The 22140-nt window shown below is 42.3% G+C and overlaps 1 protein-coding gene across 1 annotated transcript in view; it reads right to left on the bottom strand.

The window, feature by feature from the left end:
• Positions 1-1079: 1079 nt before the first annotated feature.
• ACER1 (alkaline ceramidase 1) overlaps positions 1080-22140 on the bottom strand; it is a 58195-nt gene continuing 37134 nt past the window's right edge. The window contains exons 3-7 of the mRNA XM_073544237.1: positions 10758-10872; positions 8289-8427; positions 6550-6687; positions 5468-5605; positions 1080-1952 (exon numbers count right to left, since the gene is read on the bottom strand). Coding sequence (XP_073400338.1) covers positions 1775-1952; positions 5468-5605; positions 6550-6687; positions 8289-8427; positions 10758-10872 — 708 coding nt within the window. The 3' untranslated portion in view covers positions 1080-1774. The remainder of the gene's footprint in view (positions 1953-5467; positions 5606-6549; positions 6688-8288; positions 8428-10757; positions 10873-22140) is intronic.

Here is a 22140-nt window from a genome sequence, read left to right as displayed (position 1 = left end):
AGGTGGATGGTCCTGTCTTGTGGGTTTGCAGTTGAGCCATGCTCCTTTCATTTTTGGATGATGGATTGATCAGTGCTCGGTGAGATGTTCAGAGCTTGGGCTATTTTTCATAATCACCCCTACTTTACTCTTGTCCACAGCTTTATTTCTGACCTGCCTGGTGTTTTGATAATTTGTTCTCAAACAAACCTCTGAGGCCTTCGCAGAACAGCTGTAGTTATGCTGAGAATAAATTACAAACCAGTGGACTCCATTTGTGACTTCTGGAGGCAATTGGTTGCTCAGGATTTTATTTAGGGGTATCAGACTACACAGGGCAGAATACAAATGAACATAACAATTTTCAGATTTATATTTTCAAAATAATTAGAAAACCATTTATCATTTCCTTTACCCTTCAGAAATACTTGATACTTTGTGTTGGTACACATATAAAATCCCAATAAAAATACATTTAAGTTTGTAGGTGTAATGTGAAAAAAATTGAAAAAGTTCACACGTTATAATTACTTTTTCAAGTTACTGTATCTTAACTTATAAGGTTATTTTTCCAAAGCGAAAATACAGTGGCAGTATTTACCTAAAGCGTATTTAGTGGCGATTTTCCCGACATTTTGCAGCGTTGCCACTGCCAGCATCTTTTTTGGGAAATGTAAACTTTGAATAGCAAGGGGATTCCAAGTAGACACTGCCCAAAGAATGTGAAAAATGAGGATGAATGAACTCATGGAGATCAACATCCAACACTGCGGAGACACCATTACATGTTTCTCAACGCAGTGATTCTAGAGCAATGCCCCCATCCCTTATGGGAAATATGTAAAAACATGCAAAACACAAGCTGCGGAGACATCATCACATGTTTCTCAACGCAAGCAATGACTAGCCAGGTCTTTCCCCGGGAAGGAACAACCACGGGAAGGGCAGTCTCCAATGAAGGAAACCACCTATACCAAAACATGGTATCCACAGACAGCTGTTTCAGGGTATTGCCCCTCATCAGTGTGGAGTAGGAAACTGGCCAGTAGGAGCAATGCCTAGTAGAAGACTGTGAAAAATGAGGATGAATGAACTGCCCAAAGAATGAACATACTAATTTATTTAATTGCTTCCCAGCTATGAAAGCCTAAAACAGTTCAAATAAGTTACAAAAGACAGAACATACGTACAGCATGTGCATTTTTACATTTCTGTGTATTATATTCATTGTTTGCAGAGTTTTTTAGCCCTTTTTTTCAGGTTAATCCAGGAGGAATGTGAAAATGTCCTTATATTACAGATGTTCCACTTCAAAGTGCATTTGTCTGAAGTCCTTGTTGTCATTCTTTGATATTGCAAAAAAATCTCAACACATTGACATTCAGCATTCGAATACCTGAGTTATTTGTTGGAGTACGACAATGGTTGTCTGCAGTAACACAAAAAAACTGTACATGCGAAAATACCCTAATAGTAAAAAAATGTTCTCTCCCACTTGCATCTTAGCAATACACATAACTGACGTGCTTTTGCTTCCAGGCATTGTAAACACTTGGTTCTAGTCATATGCATGGCTTGGTAAATAAGTCTTATTATTGGCCTGTAAACATGAGCCTTGTTCCCAAGGTATGTTTTGGCATGTCAAAGATGCAAAGGCTCATAAAGAACTAAAAAAAAAGTCAATCCATGAAGGCAATGTACAAAAAAAATGGTAAATCAATAGCTGCAACCATGGCGGGCCATCTGGACTTCATTAGTGTTGCAAATTACTCCTAAGTCCATCATTAAAAAAAGACTAGCAATTCTTCTTAGAAACCTTTGTCTGGGAGATGACTAAGTAAGGAAGGCCAAATCTTTTTGACTTGAATGGCCAGTACTGAAGCTGCAGAGTGCACTCAGGAATCTCGTATTGAGCATCGAAGTAGGCAAACACGGTATTGATGTGGGCAACAGCAAGACAAATGAAGATGTGCCTAAGAGGGAAAAAGCACAATGGCTATGGATTTCAAAATCTATGTGAAGCAAACAATAGAATTTACACATTGGTATGAGAATTACAACCTTCACAACTTCATGAATGTTCAGCAGCTTCTACAAAATTCATTGAGGCTACCAATGCGAATGAGACATACAGTGGGTACAGAAAGTATTCAGACCCCCTTTAAATTTTTCACTCTTTGTTTCATTGCAGCCATTTGATAAATTCAAAAAAGTTCATTTTTTTCTCATTAATGTACACAGGTGTGTACCTTTCCAAATCAAGTCCTATCAGTTTAATTAAACACAGCTGGACTCCAATGAAGGAGTAGAACCATCTCAAGGAGGATCGCAAGGAAATGGACTGCATGTGACTTAAATATGAGTGTCTGAGCAAAGGGTCTGAATACTTATGACCATGTGATATTTCAGGTTTTCTTTTTTAATAAATTTGCAAAAATTTCTAATTTTTTTTTTTTTTTTTAGTCAAGATGGGGTGCAGAATGTACATTAATGAGAGAAAAAAATGAACTTTTTTGAATTTACCAAATGGCTGTAATGAAACAAAGAGTGAAAAATTTAAAAGGGTCTGAATACTTTCTGTACCCACTGTATAACCAGATTTAATGGCATCTAAAGTGTATATGGCAGACTAGACTTTAACTCAATAATTTTGCTATAGGGAAACAAGGGTTAGACTGATATAATTTTAAGTATTATAATAAAACTTGGCACTCAACTCAAGAGAAAGCAATGTGGAAATTTTTATTGCAGTCTGTATAACATGTAAAGACATTTTGGTCACACATAGACCTTCGTCAGTCTTCTATATCACAAAAGAACAGAACAAAAATCAAACAAAACACGTATATCATATAAGGTCCAAAAAGAAATGAGGAAAAGAAACTGAAATAAAATTGTCTCTTTAAATGCATTAGCTATACTTGCAAAAACTAAATATTATAGGAAAAGAACAGGATTGGGATCATGGGACATATGGGAAGGTATCTACCCGACTGCTTAAGAAGGGGGTAAAGTACAAGGATGATGTTGTGTAGAAAAAAGGCCTGTGATAATGGAGATATATGTTAGATGGAGCACATACATATACAAGGGAAATTTTATCTTTGCATGTTATACAGACTGCAATAAAAATTTCCACAAGGATTTCTCTTGAGTTGAGCGCCAAGTTTTATTATAATACACATCGGTTTGGAAACCTACTTGAGCATCTTCACAGTAGTGCCACGCTATGCTATATTTAGATTTAATTTTAAGGACAGGGACAGATTGCCGTATAACTCCTGCGAGAATCACCTCTCACTGCCCGGACTGTCCTGGCACTTCTCCTGACCCGAGCATGACAGTGTGATGTATTCCTATGCAGCTGTCATGCTCAGGTCAGGAGAGCAGACAGCCAGTACGAGGTTTACCATGCAATCCTCACAAGAATTATTTTGCTATCTGTCTTCTCCTTAATCTGTAATATCCTTTTATACTCTTCTCAACATTGAAATTACAACAAGAAGAAAAGTAATGGAATTTTGAAAATCACAGGATTGATAGACATGTTGCTAATATGCAAATTATGAAAGAGTGGTTATGCTCCCAGGATTATGATGTGACATAATGAATGATAGCTAGACCCCTCTAGTCTTCTTTCCAGATACATTAACAACTCGAGATTACATTAATTAGGTAGTGGTAAATTCTCTGTAAGCAGTCTGCGTGGCAGAAATGTGCTACCAAGGCCTACAGCATCTCTGGGCTCATCTTCCACCGAGTACATTTTTGGGACATCATTGTAAAAGGAGTTGCCAGCGGCAGATCTTGATGATTTGTGTGCCAAAGTGCACAGTGGCTCAGTGGTTACAACTGCAGCCTTGCAGTGCTGGGGTACTGGGTTCAAGTCCCACCAAGGACAACATCTGCAAGGAGTTTGTATGTTCTCCCCATGTTTGTGTGGGTTTCCTCCAGCTTCCTCCCACACTCAAAGGACATACTGATAGGGAACCTAGATTGTGAGCCCCAGCGGGGACAGGGATGATAATGTCTGCAAAGCGCTGTGGAATATGATGGCACTATGTAAGGCTAGTTTCACACTAGCGTTTTGGAGCGCAGCGACGGCCTGCGCACGGCCGCCGCTAAGCCCCGCCCCCTGCCGCGCCCCGCCGGTAGCTCCGCCCACCGGCGCATGACGCTGCATGCGCCCTGCGTCCCCTATCTTTATCACAGGGGGCGCAGGCCGTGCGCAGTATGCGTTTGGCGGCGCATGCGCCTTTTTGACGGTGCGCCGACGCAACCAAAATGCAGCAGGTTGCGTTTGGCGCAGGTCGGCGCACCGTCAAAAGGACGCATGCGCCGCCAAATGCATACTGCGCACGGCCTGTGCCCCCTGTGATAAAGATAGGGGACGCAGGGCGCATGCAGCGTCATGCGCCGGTGGGCGGAGCTACCGGCGGGGGCGCGGCAGGGGCGGGGCTTAGCGGCGGCCGTGCGCAGGCCGTCGCTGCGCTCCAAAACGCTAGTGTGAAACTAGCCTTAGTGAGTTAAATAAAATAAATTCAGTGTGGCAGAACATTCCTCAGACAACCATTAATAACCTCAATGATAATTTGCCAAGCACATGTATTTCGCTTTGAAATTTAAATTTTTCAGCATTTGAATTCTATTACCATGACTATCGATCCTCTGATTTCCATAATTGTACGACTTTTTCTTCTTGTTGTTGAAACGTTAATGTTGAGGAGTGGTTATAAAAAAAAAGTGTACAAAATATTTTTTTTGTGTTGCCAGTTTCTGAGACTGGTAATTTTTATTATGCCCATGGACCTGTCTGAGGACTTGTTTTTTGCATGCTGAGCTGTGTTTTTTACTGATAACATATTGGGGTTCTTATGAAATTTTAACGCTGTCTGTTGCATTTTTTGGGAGAGTTGGGAAGAGCTTATACACATTAGACTGCAAGCCAATGTTTAAAAGAGTTTTCCCACAAGCAAAAGATTTTATTTTATTAATCAATAGATCTTGGAATAATAATAAGTTCCACAATTGGATGTGTTTAAATTTTTTTTCCTGTGCTGAGATAATCTTAGAAATGTGCCCCTGCTGTGTACTGTGTAATGGCTGTGTCTGACTGTACAGGAACATGGGCAGGGGAGGAAGCAAAAGTTAATATTCAGACATTACAGCACGGGATCACAGCAGTTTCTATTAGGGAGGTAAAACATTTCTCTGCCTGGTTTTAAGCAATATTTTACCTCAAAGAAAGAATCAGCTGTGATCACCTGCTATAATGTCTGTATACTCTCTTATGCTTCCCCTCCGGTCCAGGAGCTGTGGTATGATCAGACCATGTTCCTGTACGGTCAGACACGGCCATTACACAGTACACAGCAGGGGCACATTTATAAGATTATCTCAGCACAGGGACATTTTATTTAATCACATCCAATTGTGGAAATTATTCTTTTTTTATTACATGAGTGCAGAAAACCAGATCAGTTCTTACCAGAAGCTGTGCAAGTAGCAGAAGTTAATCCTTTTCCAGAAATTACAGAAAAGGCGATCACTGAGCCAACAGGAAATAGCCACTAGCCACAGACAAAATGACACGAAGGTCAGATTAATAATTTCACGATCACTGCACCTGAGGATGAAATATCAAGAGAATAATTTGGACAAATTTCATTGTTAATATACTTGATGAGATGGTCAAGAATTGCATTATTAAATTATAATTACTCTAAATTAGGCTAGTAAATTGGGACTGTATATGGTGTCCATCTCTTAGGCTTTTCATGTTTTATTTGTCATAGAAAACTTGGTCATATACTTAAAGGGAACCTGTCACCAGTTTTGTCATGTGTCTACTAAAACTATCACCTTATTCATCACCTGTGATGCATTCCATAAATTGTTATATAACCCCCGACTCCCCCTCTACACCTCCTGAAAACCTTTTAAAGTTCTCCCGCACTGTACGAGTGTTAATCCTGTGTAATCGGGTCCAAGGGGCATATATTCTGGGCTCTCTATCCCTCCTCCCGCGTGCTGCATGCCGTCCTCCTGCTTTGATTGACATGGATGACACCTCCAGGGTCATCCACATGGCCGAGCAAAATCTCACGCCTGAACAGAGCAATTGCTGGTTCCCGCCTGCGCACTATGCTCAGCCCTACTGCAAGCAGAGCCAAAAGCATGAGTGTGCATTCACCAGCACACGTCTTTACAGCTCATGTACCGGCACTATTTTGCCACCACTGCTATGCGTATGCGCACTGATATTTTCGGCTTTGCCCAAAGTAGGGCAGAGCATAGTGCACAGGTGTGAGCCGGCAGTTTCTCTGCGCAGGTGTGGGTTTTGCTCGGCCAGGTGGATGATGCAGGAGATTGTCTTTAAGTCAGTATTTATGAAAGGCATCTACATTGTATTGTTTGTACATTTGGTCTACACATTCCTGAATACTGGAGAAATGTTGTATGGAACGTGGACATAACAGTCAGGTAAATGGGAAAATGCTCAATTCTTGGTCTCCACAAAACACAGTTATGTTTTGGGCAAATTTTTGGGATGGCCTCTACAATACTTACTTTCTTATTTCTTTTACCAGTAGATACAGTATATGAAAAGTTATACTGTTCAAGACATAAGCATTGATTGTAGGCTTTACAAGTGACATCAGTGTGCTAACGATGGCAACAACAAAGATGGCAGCACCAAATTCGCTCCTACATACATAATACAAGAAATGTTATTCACATGAAAATATTATCTCATAAAATTGTAGACAGTGAATAAAACTGGATGTTTAACAGCATTTATTGTATGTCATAATCCCATTCAGGACAAAACCAAAGAATGTATCCTGAGAAAATTACATTTTTCTTTAATTTTATTTGACTAAATAATGATTGAAACTGGAACATTTTCTGTGTTATGTAGCACCTAATTAAACTTTGCTGTGTAGGATCAGCAGCGTCATCTCATTCAAAGAAGAGAGATTTATCGGTAGCTTTATTGTACTGCTGAAGTCCTACATATGTTCTCCCTGGTCTCTAGGAAAGGAGATAATACTTTAGCACTTTCTGAAGAATCTATTGATCTAAGGGGGGTTCACATCACGTTTTATCCACTTGCCAGAGACTTTGTTGAATGCCCAGAAAAACAGGATATGGATGTTTGCACTGACTTTAATAATGCAGATACAGTTACTTTGTCCTCTTTTAGACATCATTTTGTCTATTTTTTGTCTATTTGAAGCAGCTCCAAAATGCAGTCAATTACATTTTGGTGCCCATCTCAAGTAGGATGAAATTACCAAAAATGATATGTAACAAAGCAGACAATGACTCACTCTGCATCATTACAGTGAATGGCCCTGTCAAAGCAAAAGTCCAAAATCCATTTTTCAGGACTTCAGATGTCAGTCTTGACGGAGACTCTGACGAGAGGCTAAAACATGTTGTGAACATAGCCTAATACATTTCTCTGTCAGTCACTTAATGGAGCACTCCTCTCATCAAAGTTTTTATCCATTTAATATATTGCAATCCTCATATCAATTATGTACTTACAATTGCGCATTTTGACGTTCAACCCAGTTAATTCTTCTCTTTTCCCTATTCTGTGTAGAAACAGGAAGTCTCTTGTCCCTGAATGAGTCATCTCCCTCTTCATCTCCTGACCTAGCTGCTCTGCTTCTCACCCCTGCCAGAGACTTTTGCAGTGATGACTCATGGAAGGAAAAGAGACTTCCTGTTTCTACATAGAGCTTAGAATGATTCAGCTAGTCAGTTTTTAATCATGTAATGTCATAGACCTACTGGAAAAGAGAAGAATTACCTGGGTAGGAAGGCAAACTGAGCAATTGTGTTATATAATATGATGACTGCAATATATCAAAAGGCTTCAAAATTTTGATAGGAGTACTTCTTTAAGCTGCTGTTCAGCACACAGTCCCTGTTCTACTGTCCTAACAGACACGTAAAAGATATGGCCACCTCCCATAGACATTTAAAAATAGAAATAAATTGCTACAACATTTAAACAAACTTATATGTAATTATTATGAATAATGTCATATATGGGAGACTTTCTGTCATTGGATACCTTTTTTATTATTCTAAATAGTTCCAATATTGTTGTGATGTCTTAATATATCTTTGCCTCTGAAGAGGCAATTTGCATATTAATATGTCTTTGTAATGGTTGGAGCTCTACAACTAAAACTAGTGATTACCATCTATAGCAGCTATAAATTATTTTATCACAAACAACTAATCACTGAGAATATATTAGGCATTAATAAAGTAGAGTAGCACAATATTACCTGCCTTTGATGAACCTTGGAAAGTAAGACTGGGGAAGCCAGATAGAATAGCCAAGACAAATAACCCACAAGATAGAGATCTCATCCAGTAACTGTCCAAAGAAGCTCAACGTCATGTGGTAATACATGGAGAATAGACCTATTATTTAAGCAATATTATAAAGTTATCTAGTGGTACAACATTAAAGAGGTTGTCTCAAGTCCTATAATGTTTAAAACTGGAAAGTGCTTGTAAAAACAAGCAACTTTGCAAGTAACCTACTGTTAAAAATCCTCTTCATCCCCTTAAAATGGAAGGATACTTAATTTTATGGTCTACCGCTCGTTGCTTAGGTATTGGTCACCATGTAAGGAGCGTGCAGCATGAGGAGGCTCTATGCTTTTCAGCCTGCTTGTGCCACCCTGAAACTGGTCACATAATTGGGTCCTACCATCTTCAGTCCCTCTGGGCTTCTCCCATGCTGCAGAGGCAAAGATGTTTCTGCTAATAGCCTGGCAGAGTGCTCAGTTTGAGCCATCAGCATGACCATTCTGATTTGAACTGTCAATTTTCAGAAGCACACTGCCCCTAGCAATCAGGAATCTGGGGTGACAGAGAAGTAGTGCGCTCCTGAAAAGCAAATAGTAGAAAAACACTTTAGAGAGGAGCTTTTACCAAATTTTTTTATGTTAAACTGGACACAGGATGTAATAGTGACTGCAGAGCGGAATAAAATGCTTTCTTCTTCCTTTTTAATTTTGCCTCTTTATTGCGGAGATATTGTCACTTAATTTATTTGGCATTTATTTAGCTAACTTTGTAGGGTTTGTAATGTTACACAGTTGAACTCAGCTGCACTGCCTCTTCCCCCACACCAATTCATGCAGAAGGGTAGACCAAAAGATCAGGACTGTATCATTACATCTCACTCACTGAGAAATATTCTCTGAGCTATGGTGAGGGTGGCTTCTTCTTTCCTTTAAGTTTTCCTGCCTGTTTATGATTGGTCTGCATCATAGAGGGAGAAGAACACATCCCCAGTGAAAACTATCTGATCAAACCTTCTTAGAATTTAAAAAAGTTTACTCATTAGGTGCCAAATACCTCCCCAACAGAGAAATGATAAAAAAAGTTATTCTGCTCTGCAGCCACAATTACATCCAGTGTCCAATGCAACAAGAAAACGTTAGTGAAAAGTCCACTTTAACCCCTTCATGACCTTGTGATTTGCCATTTTTATGCTTTTATTTATTCCTCATCTTATTCTAAGAGCCATAACTTTTTTATTTTTCCATCCCCAAAGCTGTATGAGGATTTGTTTTTTTTGCAGGATGAGTTGTACTTTTGATTGACACCATCCATTTTATCATGTGATGAGTGGGAAAAATATTCAAGTGCATTAAAATTGCAAAAAAAAAGTGCAGTTCCACAATTGTTTTTTGGGTTTTTTATTTACCATGTTCACTGGATGGTAAAACTGAAAAGGCAATATGATTCCCCACGTCAGTACGAGTACGGAGATATCAAACATGTGTAGGTTTTTCAATTGTTTCGTTTTTAATGGGTAAAAAGGTGGTGGTTTGAATAGTTGTGTGTTTTTAATTTTTAAAAGCTTTTTTTAACTTTATCTCATAGTCTTCTTTGGAGACTTGAAGCTGCGATCATTTGTTCGCTTGTGCTATACATAACAAGGATTCAGCACTGTTACACACAGCAGAAATCAATATCTCCTATGACTGCCAGCCACGAGCCGGTGTTCACAGGAGTATCGTAATGATAGGCATGAGGTTCTTCAGCAGACATGGGGTTCCGCCAGCTGTCATGACAACCCACCGGCACCCTGTGATAACATGACGGGCACCAATGGGAGGGATGAATGATGCGCTTTCGTCCGTCACCTGTAAATCCCGCTATAAGTAATTGACAGTGGGATTTAACTGGTTAACAGCCACAGGCAGAGCACCGCTCCACCCGCAGCTGTTAAATGCACATGATGACTGATTAGATTAGTCATCATGTGCGAGAAAGATGTGAACTCGGCATGCAAGCTCACTTCAAAGGCAAAAACTAAATCACAGATTGCCAAAAGGCAAATAATCCCTAACTGAAGACCATAAAATTTAACTTTTAACAATATTATTAAAGGAACATTATTAAAAACCGCACTGCTCAGTATATCTTTATGGGCACTAACACACTACTGATTAGACTCACGTCTTTTAAAGCACACAATCCCCTGATGGCGCCAATTTAGCTGGTGAAACATGTTGGGGAGGCTCAGAAGCAAATTTTCAAATGCACCAGTCAGTAAATCAATGGTGGAACTATAATAGGATATAGGTATGGGCCCTTTGATACAAGGTCCCATACCCTTTTATGAAACAAGATATAGTTATTAGGACAGTGAGCACTTTAAAACAAATTAGCTAATTAGAAATTAGAATATTGTGTGATAAAAAAAGTAAGTAAGAATATGTATTTGTACAAACCAATCATGATGAACATGATCCAGACTAGATGGACAGTCAAGCTTCGCTGGCAGGCGTATGGATGTAAGAGATACATCATAAGGGGCCCAACAAGAAGGAAAGCAATATTAGTAACCTGCAAGAAATTTAAAAAATTACATTTTCATGTTTTGGACTGATCTAAAAAAATGTTTACTACTGAAATAATATAATAGCTATACATAAATAAAATGTAACAATTATGAATAATGATGATGATAAAATAGTTAACAATATAATTGATTTACCAATGTTTATTTTTGCATTTCTTTGGGTATATCTTGATGCATATCACAATCAAATTTAAGTAAGGCATAATTATTGCTTTAACGTTCTGCCTTTTGCATGTTTTTAATTTATTTTCATTTCAAATGAATTTGTCAATTTGATCACTTCTGCATTGCAAAAAGCAATTAAGTGCAATTTTTATGTGTTTATGTGGAGCCCCCGAGGGTTCAGTCGCCACAGAGGTACTGCACCTCCTCCTGAGGTGTAGTATCCCACTACCCAGGTAAGATGGTAACACCTGACCAGACTCCAGCACCTACATCCAGCACAGACACCTTGGAACAGCAGAGCACCCTTTATGGCAGCTCCTTTGGTTCATGAAGGGTGCTGGGTGGTGAGTGGAGCTTAGAAACACTAGAGGGGAAAGCGGACAGGAAATTAGTCAGAGAATCCCCGGAGGGGGATGGAGGGAGGAGGTGTTTGCAGCAGCTCCCTGTGAGCTGGAGCTGTTGGCAAGGAAAGAGGAAGATGGGAGGATCAGTTGTTCAGAAGGAAGATAGATAAGAACGGAACGTGAGGAGGAGAGAGACTGGGGACTAGGGCTAGTGCAGAGTCCTTTCCTAAGTTTAATGCGCCAAGGTCAGGCACCGGTATCCGAGGCTGTGTGTGATACTAATGATCCTACAGCAGAAATCGGAGGAATAGAAGTTGTGACCGCTTTATTCCCACCCAAGACTCGAAGACACAGTGGCAACGTGTGTGAGCCGGGAAATGATTGTATGGCGTCCCCGAAGCAGGCTACGGCTGCCCGTCATATGAGTGGAGTTATAAGTAACATCAGGAAGGAGGCACTTGGGTGTAATTCAGAACTACAAGTACTTCAGATTAGCGCTAGAAAGGAGACGTTCAGAACAGGCACACGAAAGGGAGTGCTGGAAGGGTTAATTCCATCTGCCTAGAAGTTGGCTGAGTCCCTGACCTGGAAGCTGCAGCATTGAAGCAGGCACCTGTCTGTGCCAGAAACGTGAGTAAAAGAATTGGAACTGCATTCAGCTGTGTTTTTGCCTTCTTCCTGCGCAACCTACTCAGCACTGATACATCTCTGTGCCTAACACTACACCATCTACCTCAACACTTATTACTACTGCCCTGGGACTACAGCTCTACCTGTGGAGAGCTATTGCATCTTTGCTGCGCCCCACCATCTGTCCCAGAGGATCTGCACCGCAGCGTCGGCTTAACACCTTCATTGCCGAGTACCACAGGTGGCGTCACAAATTATCTACCTATAAACTTTATTCCATTCCACCTATTTTACATGGACACCCAGGGCCATGGACTGGGTCACCGCCACCGCAACACTTTCCCTGTAAGACACTGGCCCGGTACCGAGTGATCCCCCACACCTTGCCCTGGGGGCGCTGCCTTTTACATGTTTTTATTACAAAAGAGTAATAAAAACATGTACCCTTTGTAACCTGGGTACAAAAGAGTTATGTTGTATTGAGATACCATACATAGATCAGGGTTGCCAACCATTTGTAAATTCTTAGACCTGTCTGCAAAATCAAGAGCTTTTTTTCCCAGAGTCCATGATTTTTGTTTTTGAAGATTGTGAAGATTAATGTGGCTGTAATTATTCTGCCTTCAGGCACGCTGACACAATGTGCAATCCAGCATACAGTATAAACCACAGCTCTGTCTTCCAAAATAAGCAGACTGTTCTCTGTAGTCTAACTTGTTTATTGTGAAGAGTATAGAACATGCGTGGTAAAACTACAAGGAATACAAATAACATGCATAAGTATTGGGCAGATGATCACACAGTTAACACAGATACAAGAAGCATTTAGTGTGATGCAATCTACATAGAAAAAATACAGATGTCTAATTACATCTACTGAATGCAGCTAATAAACTCTCTGCACACACACTGCATTGTAAGAAAGATTGAGCTTACCAGATATGCTTTAAGCCGGGTAGTGACTCAAGTAGAGAAGTTGCAGGAAAAACAAAGGTTACACAGGAGGACAAAATAACATGTGCATCCTATGAGATCCACAGAAGCAAAATGGCCCTTCATCCCAGAATACATTGCTTACTTCCCACAAAGCACTGCTTTAATCCCATAGTGCATTGCTTCTGTTAAAGTCACAGGCTTTATAATGCTATTGAAGAAACTGCTATAAATTCAGCCACCACTAGATGGTGTTATAATTAACCCAGCACATAATAAAACATTCTTTGCCCTATTAAGAGGGCAGAACACTCCCCGCTTGCCATTAACTAATGCCACTCACAGGCTCTTTAGGCGAAAGCAATAGAATTAGCTCCGCAACTGGTCTGAGGAATAGTTTACGCTCCCCAGCCTTCCACACTTTGACCTCGACCTTGCGCACCTTCTCATCTTTGCTTGGGAACACCTTGGTGATAAGGCCCAGAGGCCACTCATTTCGATGTGACTGACTGGCCTTCATGAGTACAATATCACCGGGTTTGATGTTCAGCTTGTCGATCTGCCACTTCCTCCTAGGCTGGAAGGTGGAGAGGTATTGCTTTCTCCATCTGTCCCAGAAAGTATTGGAGAGACTTTGAACTTGTCTCCATTGACATCTGTAGAGGTCCTTGCTGCTGAATTCTCCCAGTGGAGCGCTAGAAGTGTCAGTTTTCTGAGTGAGTAACATGGCGGGAGTGAGACTGGTTGGATCTTCAGCATCACTGGAGAGTGCAGTCAATGGTCTGGCATTTATGATGGCCGAAACTTCTGTCAAACCTTCGTGTGTGAGTCTTGTGCTACCTTCTTGCAAGAAGATAGAGTCTAAGATTCTGCGTGCTATTCCTATCAACCTCTCCCAAGCACTTCCCATGTGAGAAGAGTGTGGTAAATTGAAGGTCCAGGTACATCCCTGTTCACTCAGTTATCTTTCCACACTGGTAATGTCTAGGTTGGAAGGAATTTGGAGTTCTTTCACTGCTCCTATGAAATTTATGCCTCTGTCAGAGCGAATGTGTTTCATGGTGCCTCTGATGGCAATGAAGCGTCGGAGTGCATTTATGAAACTTGATGTGTCCATTGGCTTGGACTCTTCTAGTATGCCGTGCAACCACAGACCACGGCCTGAATACATCCAGTCCAACGTTGGTAAAGGGAGGATCCATACTAATTCTGTCTGATGGGAGATTGGCCATCTTTGGGCTTTGAGTCGTGCCGCGGAGTTTGCGGCAAGTCACACAGTTGAAGATGAGTTTACTCACACATCTCTTTGCTCTGACTATCCATAGTCCAGCAGTTCATAGATTCCCTTTGGTAAACAATCGGCCCTGATGTTTCACCAAAAAATGATGGTGCTGTACGAGCAGAGTAGTCACATGCTGATGACCAGGAATTATTACAGGGTGTTTTTCCACGAATTCCACCTTGGCTTCCTGAAGACGACCTCCAATTCTTATCAGCCCATTTTGGTCAACTATTGGATCAAGCTTTTTCAAGACACTGTCTCTAGAAATGGGTTGACCTTTGTTAAGGTTGTCTATTTCTTTGGCGTAACACTCGCGTTGTATGATACGAATTATCGTGTTTTTGGCGTTTTCCAGGTTAGGAGCAGTAAATATGTGTTTGCAATGGTGCCAACCTTTACAAGACTTCTGACTGGAGGGTGAGCGTTGCCTCTGGGGTTTAAATGGTAGAGGGGCCATCCAACTCTTTGACTCATCTCTTACCATCTCTCGATCCATGATGTCCAAAAACAATCTGTCTTCTATGGACATTGCTACCTTGTTGTCCTCTCTTGTTCTGTGGAAAACTGTGCACCCTATGTAATCTTGGTCGCCGTCACATGAGTGGTCTTCACAGGAAGGATCAGCTAATGGACAAGGTAGAGGAGCATTGTGTGGCAACTCTTTTACCAGGAAGCTACTCTTACCTTGCTGGAAGAGAGACGGACTTCCATTTTCAAGAGTATTGGTAAGCATGCTGTCGACTAAGGCCGGCTTGTGTGCTCCTCCTAGGCAGATGTCTCCTATGATGACCCATCCAAGGTCGAGCCTCTGTGTGTACGAAGCATTCCTGGAGCCATTTATACATTCTCTAGCCTTGTGGCCTTATAGTATATCTCTTCCCAGAAGTAGAGCTATTGGGGTTCCTGGATCTAGTTCAGGTATCAGGTGGGCTATGCGCTTTAGATGGGGGTGATATTTCGCCACCTCCCGTGAAGGTATTTCTGACCTGTTGTCAGGAATCTGGTTGCACTCCAGGATGGTCGGTAATGATAGGCAGGTCTGGCCATCTATGGACTCCACTTTGTATCCGGTTGTTCCGGTTTTCTCCCCGCCGTCTCAACGGTACCCGAACACATCCTCAGGGCATAGGGAGAACCAGGGCCTACAATGCTGAAGTTGTCAAAGAAGATGGACCTGGCTAGAGACCTGTTACTTTGATCATCCAGGATTTCATAAATCTTGAAGGCTTTGTCCTTGCGGCCTGCAGGATAGACTCAGACAAGGCAGATTTTTGAACAGGACCTTCCTCCTGTGAGTCCTCTATAGATCTCAGTACATTTAGAGCTGACATCAGGGGTGTCTTCATCAGTGTCCTTCTGCTTTCCATCGTGCTCCTCTGCTTGCGACAACACTCATGGAGGTGATCCAGGGTGCAAGGCTGTATTGTGATCCGTGCTGCTGCATTCTGCACATTTCACATTAGCTTCACAGTTCCTGGCGAAGTGAGAGGTTGCGGCACAACATTTGAAGCAGATGTTGTTCTCCTTGAGGAAACCTTTACGATACTCTAAAGACTTCTCCCTGAAGGCTCTACATTTTAGTAGAGGATGTGGTTTCTTGTGTAGAGGACAATATTTACTGACATCCTGTGGTTTCCTCTCGTCTGGAGGGGTTTTATTCACCTTGTGAGGAGGGCCTGTGGAATCAATGTTAGTTTTGTGGACTGCCACGGATGTCTTACCGGGTTTGACACCAGTGGCAGTGGAACACGACAGAGTAAAGTCAAAACTAGGGTCATTTCTAATCCTAGATTGTTTGGTGACAAAATCAACAAATACAGTGAAAGGAGGAAATGATACATTATGATTGTGTTTATACTCTGAACCACATGTAATCCACTTTTCTTGTAGGATGTAAGGGAGTTTCTGTACTCAGATTGACACCCCTAGCGGTATCTAAGAATGCCAATCCGGGCAAGTCTCCTTCCTGCTGAGCAACCTACAACTCATTCAACAAATCTCTCAGTTCTCTAAGCTTTAGATAACCTTTAGGTCCTATATTAGAAAAATCCTCAAATCTTTTATAAAAAGCATTCTCTATGACTTCTACTGCCCCATAGCATTCATCAAGTCTTTCCCACACCTTATGTACGGCTGTGCGAGGATGCTTTACATTAATGTCTCTCAGTCTTTTGGCATGCTCGACTGACTCACTTCCGAGCCACTTTACAAGGAGATCTAACTCCTCACCACAAGAAAGGTCCAGACCATGCATGGCGTTCCGGAGCGAGGCTCGCCTTGACCGATAGTTCTCGGGTTTGTCAGTGAACTTTACAAGTCCCTTTGTAACCAGTTCTTGGTGGGCAAGGAACTTTGCAAGGTCCTTGATGGCTCCGTCAGTGCTGGCACGAGCCGATGTGTGATAGTCAAGTCTAGTGTTTGGTGCATCACCATACCAGTGTGGGGAAGGTGACTTGATGGACAGACTTGACTGGAAGTAGGAGGGGACGGTTTGTGCACTATAGATGGAGATTGGCCATGACAGAAGAGTAACAGCTGGGAAAGATAGAAAAGGGAGTGCAGTACCTAGAATTGACCACAAGATGGCAGGGGGGAGTGTAGTACAGGACTTCACATCAGCTTAGGGCTTAGAAAACCGCTTAGTCATGGGGGGAGGGGAGATAGCAACCCAGGAGGGAAATTCCCAGTGAGGGAGGGGATAAATAGGACAGGACAGGGTTCGAGGTTAGGCTAGTCCCAGGAGGAGCTCAGGAGGAGAAGACTCAGTACAGAAGACTGACAATGGTGGAGAGCTCAAACAAGGGACTGACAGGAGAAGACAGTCAGGGGGTGGCCCTGACATGACTTACCGCAGGACAGACGAGGCCCCGGGGGTACCGATTGGATGACGACCTCGGACAGGTGAAGCGCTGGCAGTAGATTGGTCTAGGACAGCCCCAGCAAAAGATCCGCGAGGAACGTCACCACGAGTGAAGGAAAGGTGAAGGTACCCAGGCCTGGATACGGAGAGCTATAAAGGTGCTGCGGTGTGTGGCTACGGTGGTCATGAGGATGGCCAATAAACCCGGACCTGTTAAAATTGGAATCTGCCTCCGTCTCGTCTTTGCATCGTCTGGTCATGGTAAGCAGTGGACCACCCCCCAATCTGGCCCCTACTACACCTGTAAGACGCTTGTGACTCCGGATAGTCTGTGCAGTACCTTGTTGGTGAAGAAGGTGTCTCTTTAAGGCGGGATGGGAGCTGTACCTTCTTTTCAGTGGAATGGTAGCTGTAGTCAACATCTCTGTGCTGGATGTCTCCTCGCCTATGGTAGTGAAGCTCGGGGTTGGATCGCTGGTAATCGGCATGGGCTGATCGATATGATGCGGCAGGGCTGTCATCTACGCTGGAATGTTGACAGACGTAATCTGCGACGCATTGCGTTGGATCGCTGGTAATCGGCATGGGCTGATCGATATGATGCACCAGGGCTGTCATCTACGCTGGAATGTTGACAGACGTACTCTGCGACGCGTTGCGCTGGATCTTGCTGCTCTAGATCTGGCCCAGGAATGCTGCTGTGTCTCTCAGAATCAGGATTCTTCATAGCTTCCAAGCACTCTGCTTTAGCTATTGCAGCTGCTGTCTCTTTGTCTGCAGCAAGTCTTTCTAGTTCTGCCTGCAGGTGTGCAGCTTCCGTATCTTGATCTCCTTGTCTCAGCTTTAGATGCATCTCTCGGTCGGCAAAGGAAGATCTTGCTTTGGCTGCGTCAGCCTCGGCGCGAGAGACGGCAGCTAGCTCTGCTAATGACGATCTGCTGGAGCTTGCTCGTGACCTTGTTTTGAGTGATGTACTTTTCCGAGACATTGTGCGTTTAGCTGAGTGCTGCTTAGTATATTGGCGGGAAACAGTCTATGTATGGCAGCTTCCGTGTGGCGGGAAAGATGTAGCACTTCTTGGCATGTTGCGGTAGCGTTCTGCGGCTGTATGGTGGCTGCTGTTATATAGCAGTGTGGGTGTTAGCGGTCCTATACAGTCTATGCAATCACCGCGTGCGACCGGAGGTCCTTTACTGAGCCCTGGGCTTGTCTCCTGCGGCTGTATGGCGGCTGCTGTAGTACCCGTGTGCGGAGCAGTCAGGGTGATAGTGGTCCCTTACAGCCTGAATTCACTATCACAGGCATCTGACATCTGTTTTACTAGGCCCTGGATTTGTCTCCTGCGGCTGTATGGCGGCTGCTGTAGTACCCGTATGTGGAGCAGTCTGGGTGATAGCAGTCCCTTACAGCCTGAATTCACTGTCGCAGGTGTCTAGCATCTGTTTTACTAGGCCCTGGACTTGTCTCCTGCGGCTGTATGGTGGCTGCTGTAGTACCCATATGCGGGGCAGTCTGGGTGATAGCGGTCCCTTTCAGCTTGAATTCACTATCGCAGGCGTCTAGCAACTGTTTCACTATTCTACCTTCAGGCACGCTGACACGATGTGCAATCCAGCATACAGTATAAACCACAGCTCTGTCTTCCAAAATAAGCAGACTGTTCTCTGTAGTCTAACTTGTTTATTGTGAAGAGTATAGAACATGCGCGGTAAAACTACAAGGAATACAAATAACATGCATAAGTATTGGGTAGATGATCACACAGTTAACACAGATACAGGAAGCATTTAGTGTGATGCAATCTACATAGAAAAAACACAGGTGTCTAATTACATCTACTGAATGGAGCTAATAAACTCTCTGCACACACACTGCATTGTAAGAAAGATTGAGCTTACCAGATATGCTTTAAGCCAGGTAGTGACTCAAGTAGAGAAGTTGCAGGAAAAACAAAGGTTACACAGGAGGACAAAATAACATGTGCATCCTATGAGATCCACAGAAGCAAAATGGCCCTTCTTCATCCCAGAATACATTGCTTCCTTCCCACAAGCTTTAATCTCATAGTGCGTTGCTTCTGTTAAAGTCACAGGCTTTATAATGCTATTGAAGACACTGATATAAATTCAGCCACCACTAGATGGTGTTATAATTAACCCAGCACATAATAAAATATTCTTTGCCCTATTAAGAGGGCAGAACAGTAATTATCATCAGTCTAGGACAATTCAGACAATTCGTTGTTAGGCCTCCAGTTGTCACTGGAACTATTGGCACCTTGCAATTTCGCTAAATGGAAACAATGGAGTGAGTGAGTAAGCGATCACCCAGCCACACTCAGCAGTTGCTATTATCAGCAGCATGTAAATGATTCATTGAGCCGATGCAAACACTTACTGCATGCAATTCCATTTGGTATACCTTTGATACCAGGGGGAATTGAATGCTGTTAGACAGTAGAAGCCCCAGGATTGTGATCCCGGAATAAGGATACAATGCTACTGGATAGTCAAGAACGTTGTTTTTCATGCCAGTCGTGATGAGGGAGTATGGTGGCGACAGAAGCGCCTGATTCACTTAGAGTGTCATACTTCAGTCATTGACTTGTGTAAGATTTGTAGCATTAGATATGCCACAACTTGTCATGAATTAGATGAGCATGTGCCACCATGCCCAGTCCCACCCCAGCTCAACCAATTTAGCATGCCTGGACAAAAATGTTGTGAAAACACTAAAAGTTGCAAAAAAAATTTTCAACCTCGCATTGCACAAAAATGTTGCAAATTTTCAAAGTGTTTTATGACATTTCTGGCATAAACATTTTAAACAATCGGGGCCAATGACTTTCCACAAACCCAATGGAAAGCAGCACGTCCAGTGAGATGACAGTATATGGTTAATTTTCTTTCAGCTAGCTAGTATGGTAGCAAAAACTTTTCTTTCTTGTGGTAGTCTGAGAAATACTTCCTGTATAAGATGGTTTCAGGCCATTGCTTTCTCCTTTCCCTTAGTAGCAATGTCCCGTTAGATTGGTTGCTGTGCAATAACACATGTCAGATGCTCATCACTGAACGTAAGCAGACCTCATCTCTACTGCAGCAAAGGCAGAGCTATTATAAAGTACAGATTACTGAACTAGTGATGATGTTTATTAGCTAATGGAGCCTTTGTAAAGGTGCATTAAGGTTATGTTTCCACAATATGCTTTTATTACTATATGTTCTTGACTTTCCCTATTTTTTTCTGTTTCAAAAATGCAGCGTCTTCCAGATCCTGCAGAGTGGATGGGATTTAGAGAAATCTTATGCCCACTGTGTTTCTTTTTTACTCAATGTAAACTGACCTGTGGTGCATGTTTCAAATCCGAAGCTTGTTAATTTCTCTTGTGGGTACGCTGAGTTTTCTGGGGAAAATGAATCCCAGGAAGTATCAAAAAGAAAGCAGCTTTATTTCAAGCATAATGCACCAAAAAGAGACAAAAAAGTAGTGTCAAAAACGCAATAAAAGTGCATGTTAAAAACTCACAGAAAAACACAATGAAAAATGGCAAGTAACCTAATTTAAACAATAGGTGCAGAAATTCACCAAAAGCTCATCATGGGAATATAGCCTAACACTGCAAGATTATTGTGAACGTGTTTTCATCGGAATGCTCATTTCATGATAATTTTCAGTGTAAACTGGTAGATGATCACCCAATTAATGAGCAAAACGCTCATTCATCAGTTAGAAAGATCTTTTGATTTTCACAAAATATCATTGTTTTTCGCAGCACATTGTCTCGTGTAAACAGGACTCTAACTGCTAAAATTAATACAAGCCTATGCACACTGAGCAATCTATTACAGATCGTTTCAGTGTGCATCGTTAAGTGCTGTCTGCCTGTGTAAACAGGCTATTAACACCTTAGTGACCGCCGATATGTATTAAAACGATGATTGGTAATAAGGGTTTAGAACGGAAAATCTCCAGGGATAGCGGAGACCTCGGAGAACATGATCAGGGCCAGATTTTCCGGTGCCTTATCATGTGATCACCGTTTTTCAGTAAATAACAGTGATCACAAAAAGAAATGTGCTCGCTGTTTCAATGATTTCTCTCCCTTCTGACATGATATACATGTCAGAGGAGAAAGAAATGATGCCCCCCGGGACCACCCCCTATCTCTGCCATCACTGAGCACTCCTGATCTGTCCTCCGGCCCAGCCTAATCTTCCTGGGGAAAAAAAATGACAGGCTCATGCACAGTGCCACAGCCGAGATCTGCCGTCCGGTACCTGGCAACATAAGGAAATGTTTCCTATTGGTTCTTTTTGATCACTGTGATAGACCCCCATCACAGTGATCAAAATAAATAAAATAGTAAATCAAATCCTCCTTTGTAACCCCCTTAGTTAGATAAAAATTATCAAATCTTTTTATATTCTTTTCATTCTTTGCAGTTGGGGCTAGGGTTTGGGTTATTGTTGGGGTTAGGGTTGGGGTTGGGTTAGGGTTGGAGTTAGATTTGGGGTTAGAATTGTTTTTTTTCAACAGTAAACAAAAAAATTACACTATGACTGCTAGTGTTGAGCACCAGTGCTTGCTACTTGAGTTTGCATTGGATCCTCCGGTATGCATGGAGTATCACATATTTGTTTTTGGGTGTCTAACAGCTGCAAAACATGTGGGGCATGTCACTCAAGCACTCACACTATTTAGTGCATACTCAAGCACCCAATACAACCTGAGTAGCAAGCACTTGCGCTCAACACTAATGACGAAATATTCAACATGAACTAATGCCATCAAATTCTGTATTGTACCTGTTGGTTCAAAATGCTCACTATACTCCTGGATGAATGACCGCGAGACATCGCAATCCCGCGAGAACGGACGCCATCGCGGTCATTCTCGCAAAGGATTACTGGGACCGGGAGCGTGGAGAGAGGCGGGAAGGCTGCGCGGGACGCAGGAAGGTAAGAATAACAATATTTTTTATTTTTTATCATTTTTTACATCCTATCTTTTACTACTGATGCTGCATAGGCAGCATCAG

The sequence above is a fragment of the Dendrobates tinctorius genome, unplaced genomic scaffold (genome assembly GCF_039654945.1).
Source record: "Dendrobates tinctorius isolate UK_male_01 unplaced genomic scaffold, ASM3965494v1 ptg000011l, whole genome shotgun sequence".
Classification (NCBI taxonomy): Eukaryota; Metazoa; Chordata; class Amphibia; order Anura; family Dendrobatidae; genus Dendrobates; species Dendrobates tinctorius.
The sequence above is the reverse complement of the archived record's forward strand: the minus strand, read 5'-3'. Positions and strand labels throughout refer to the sequence as shown.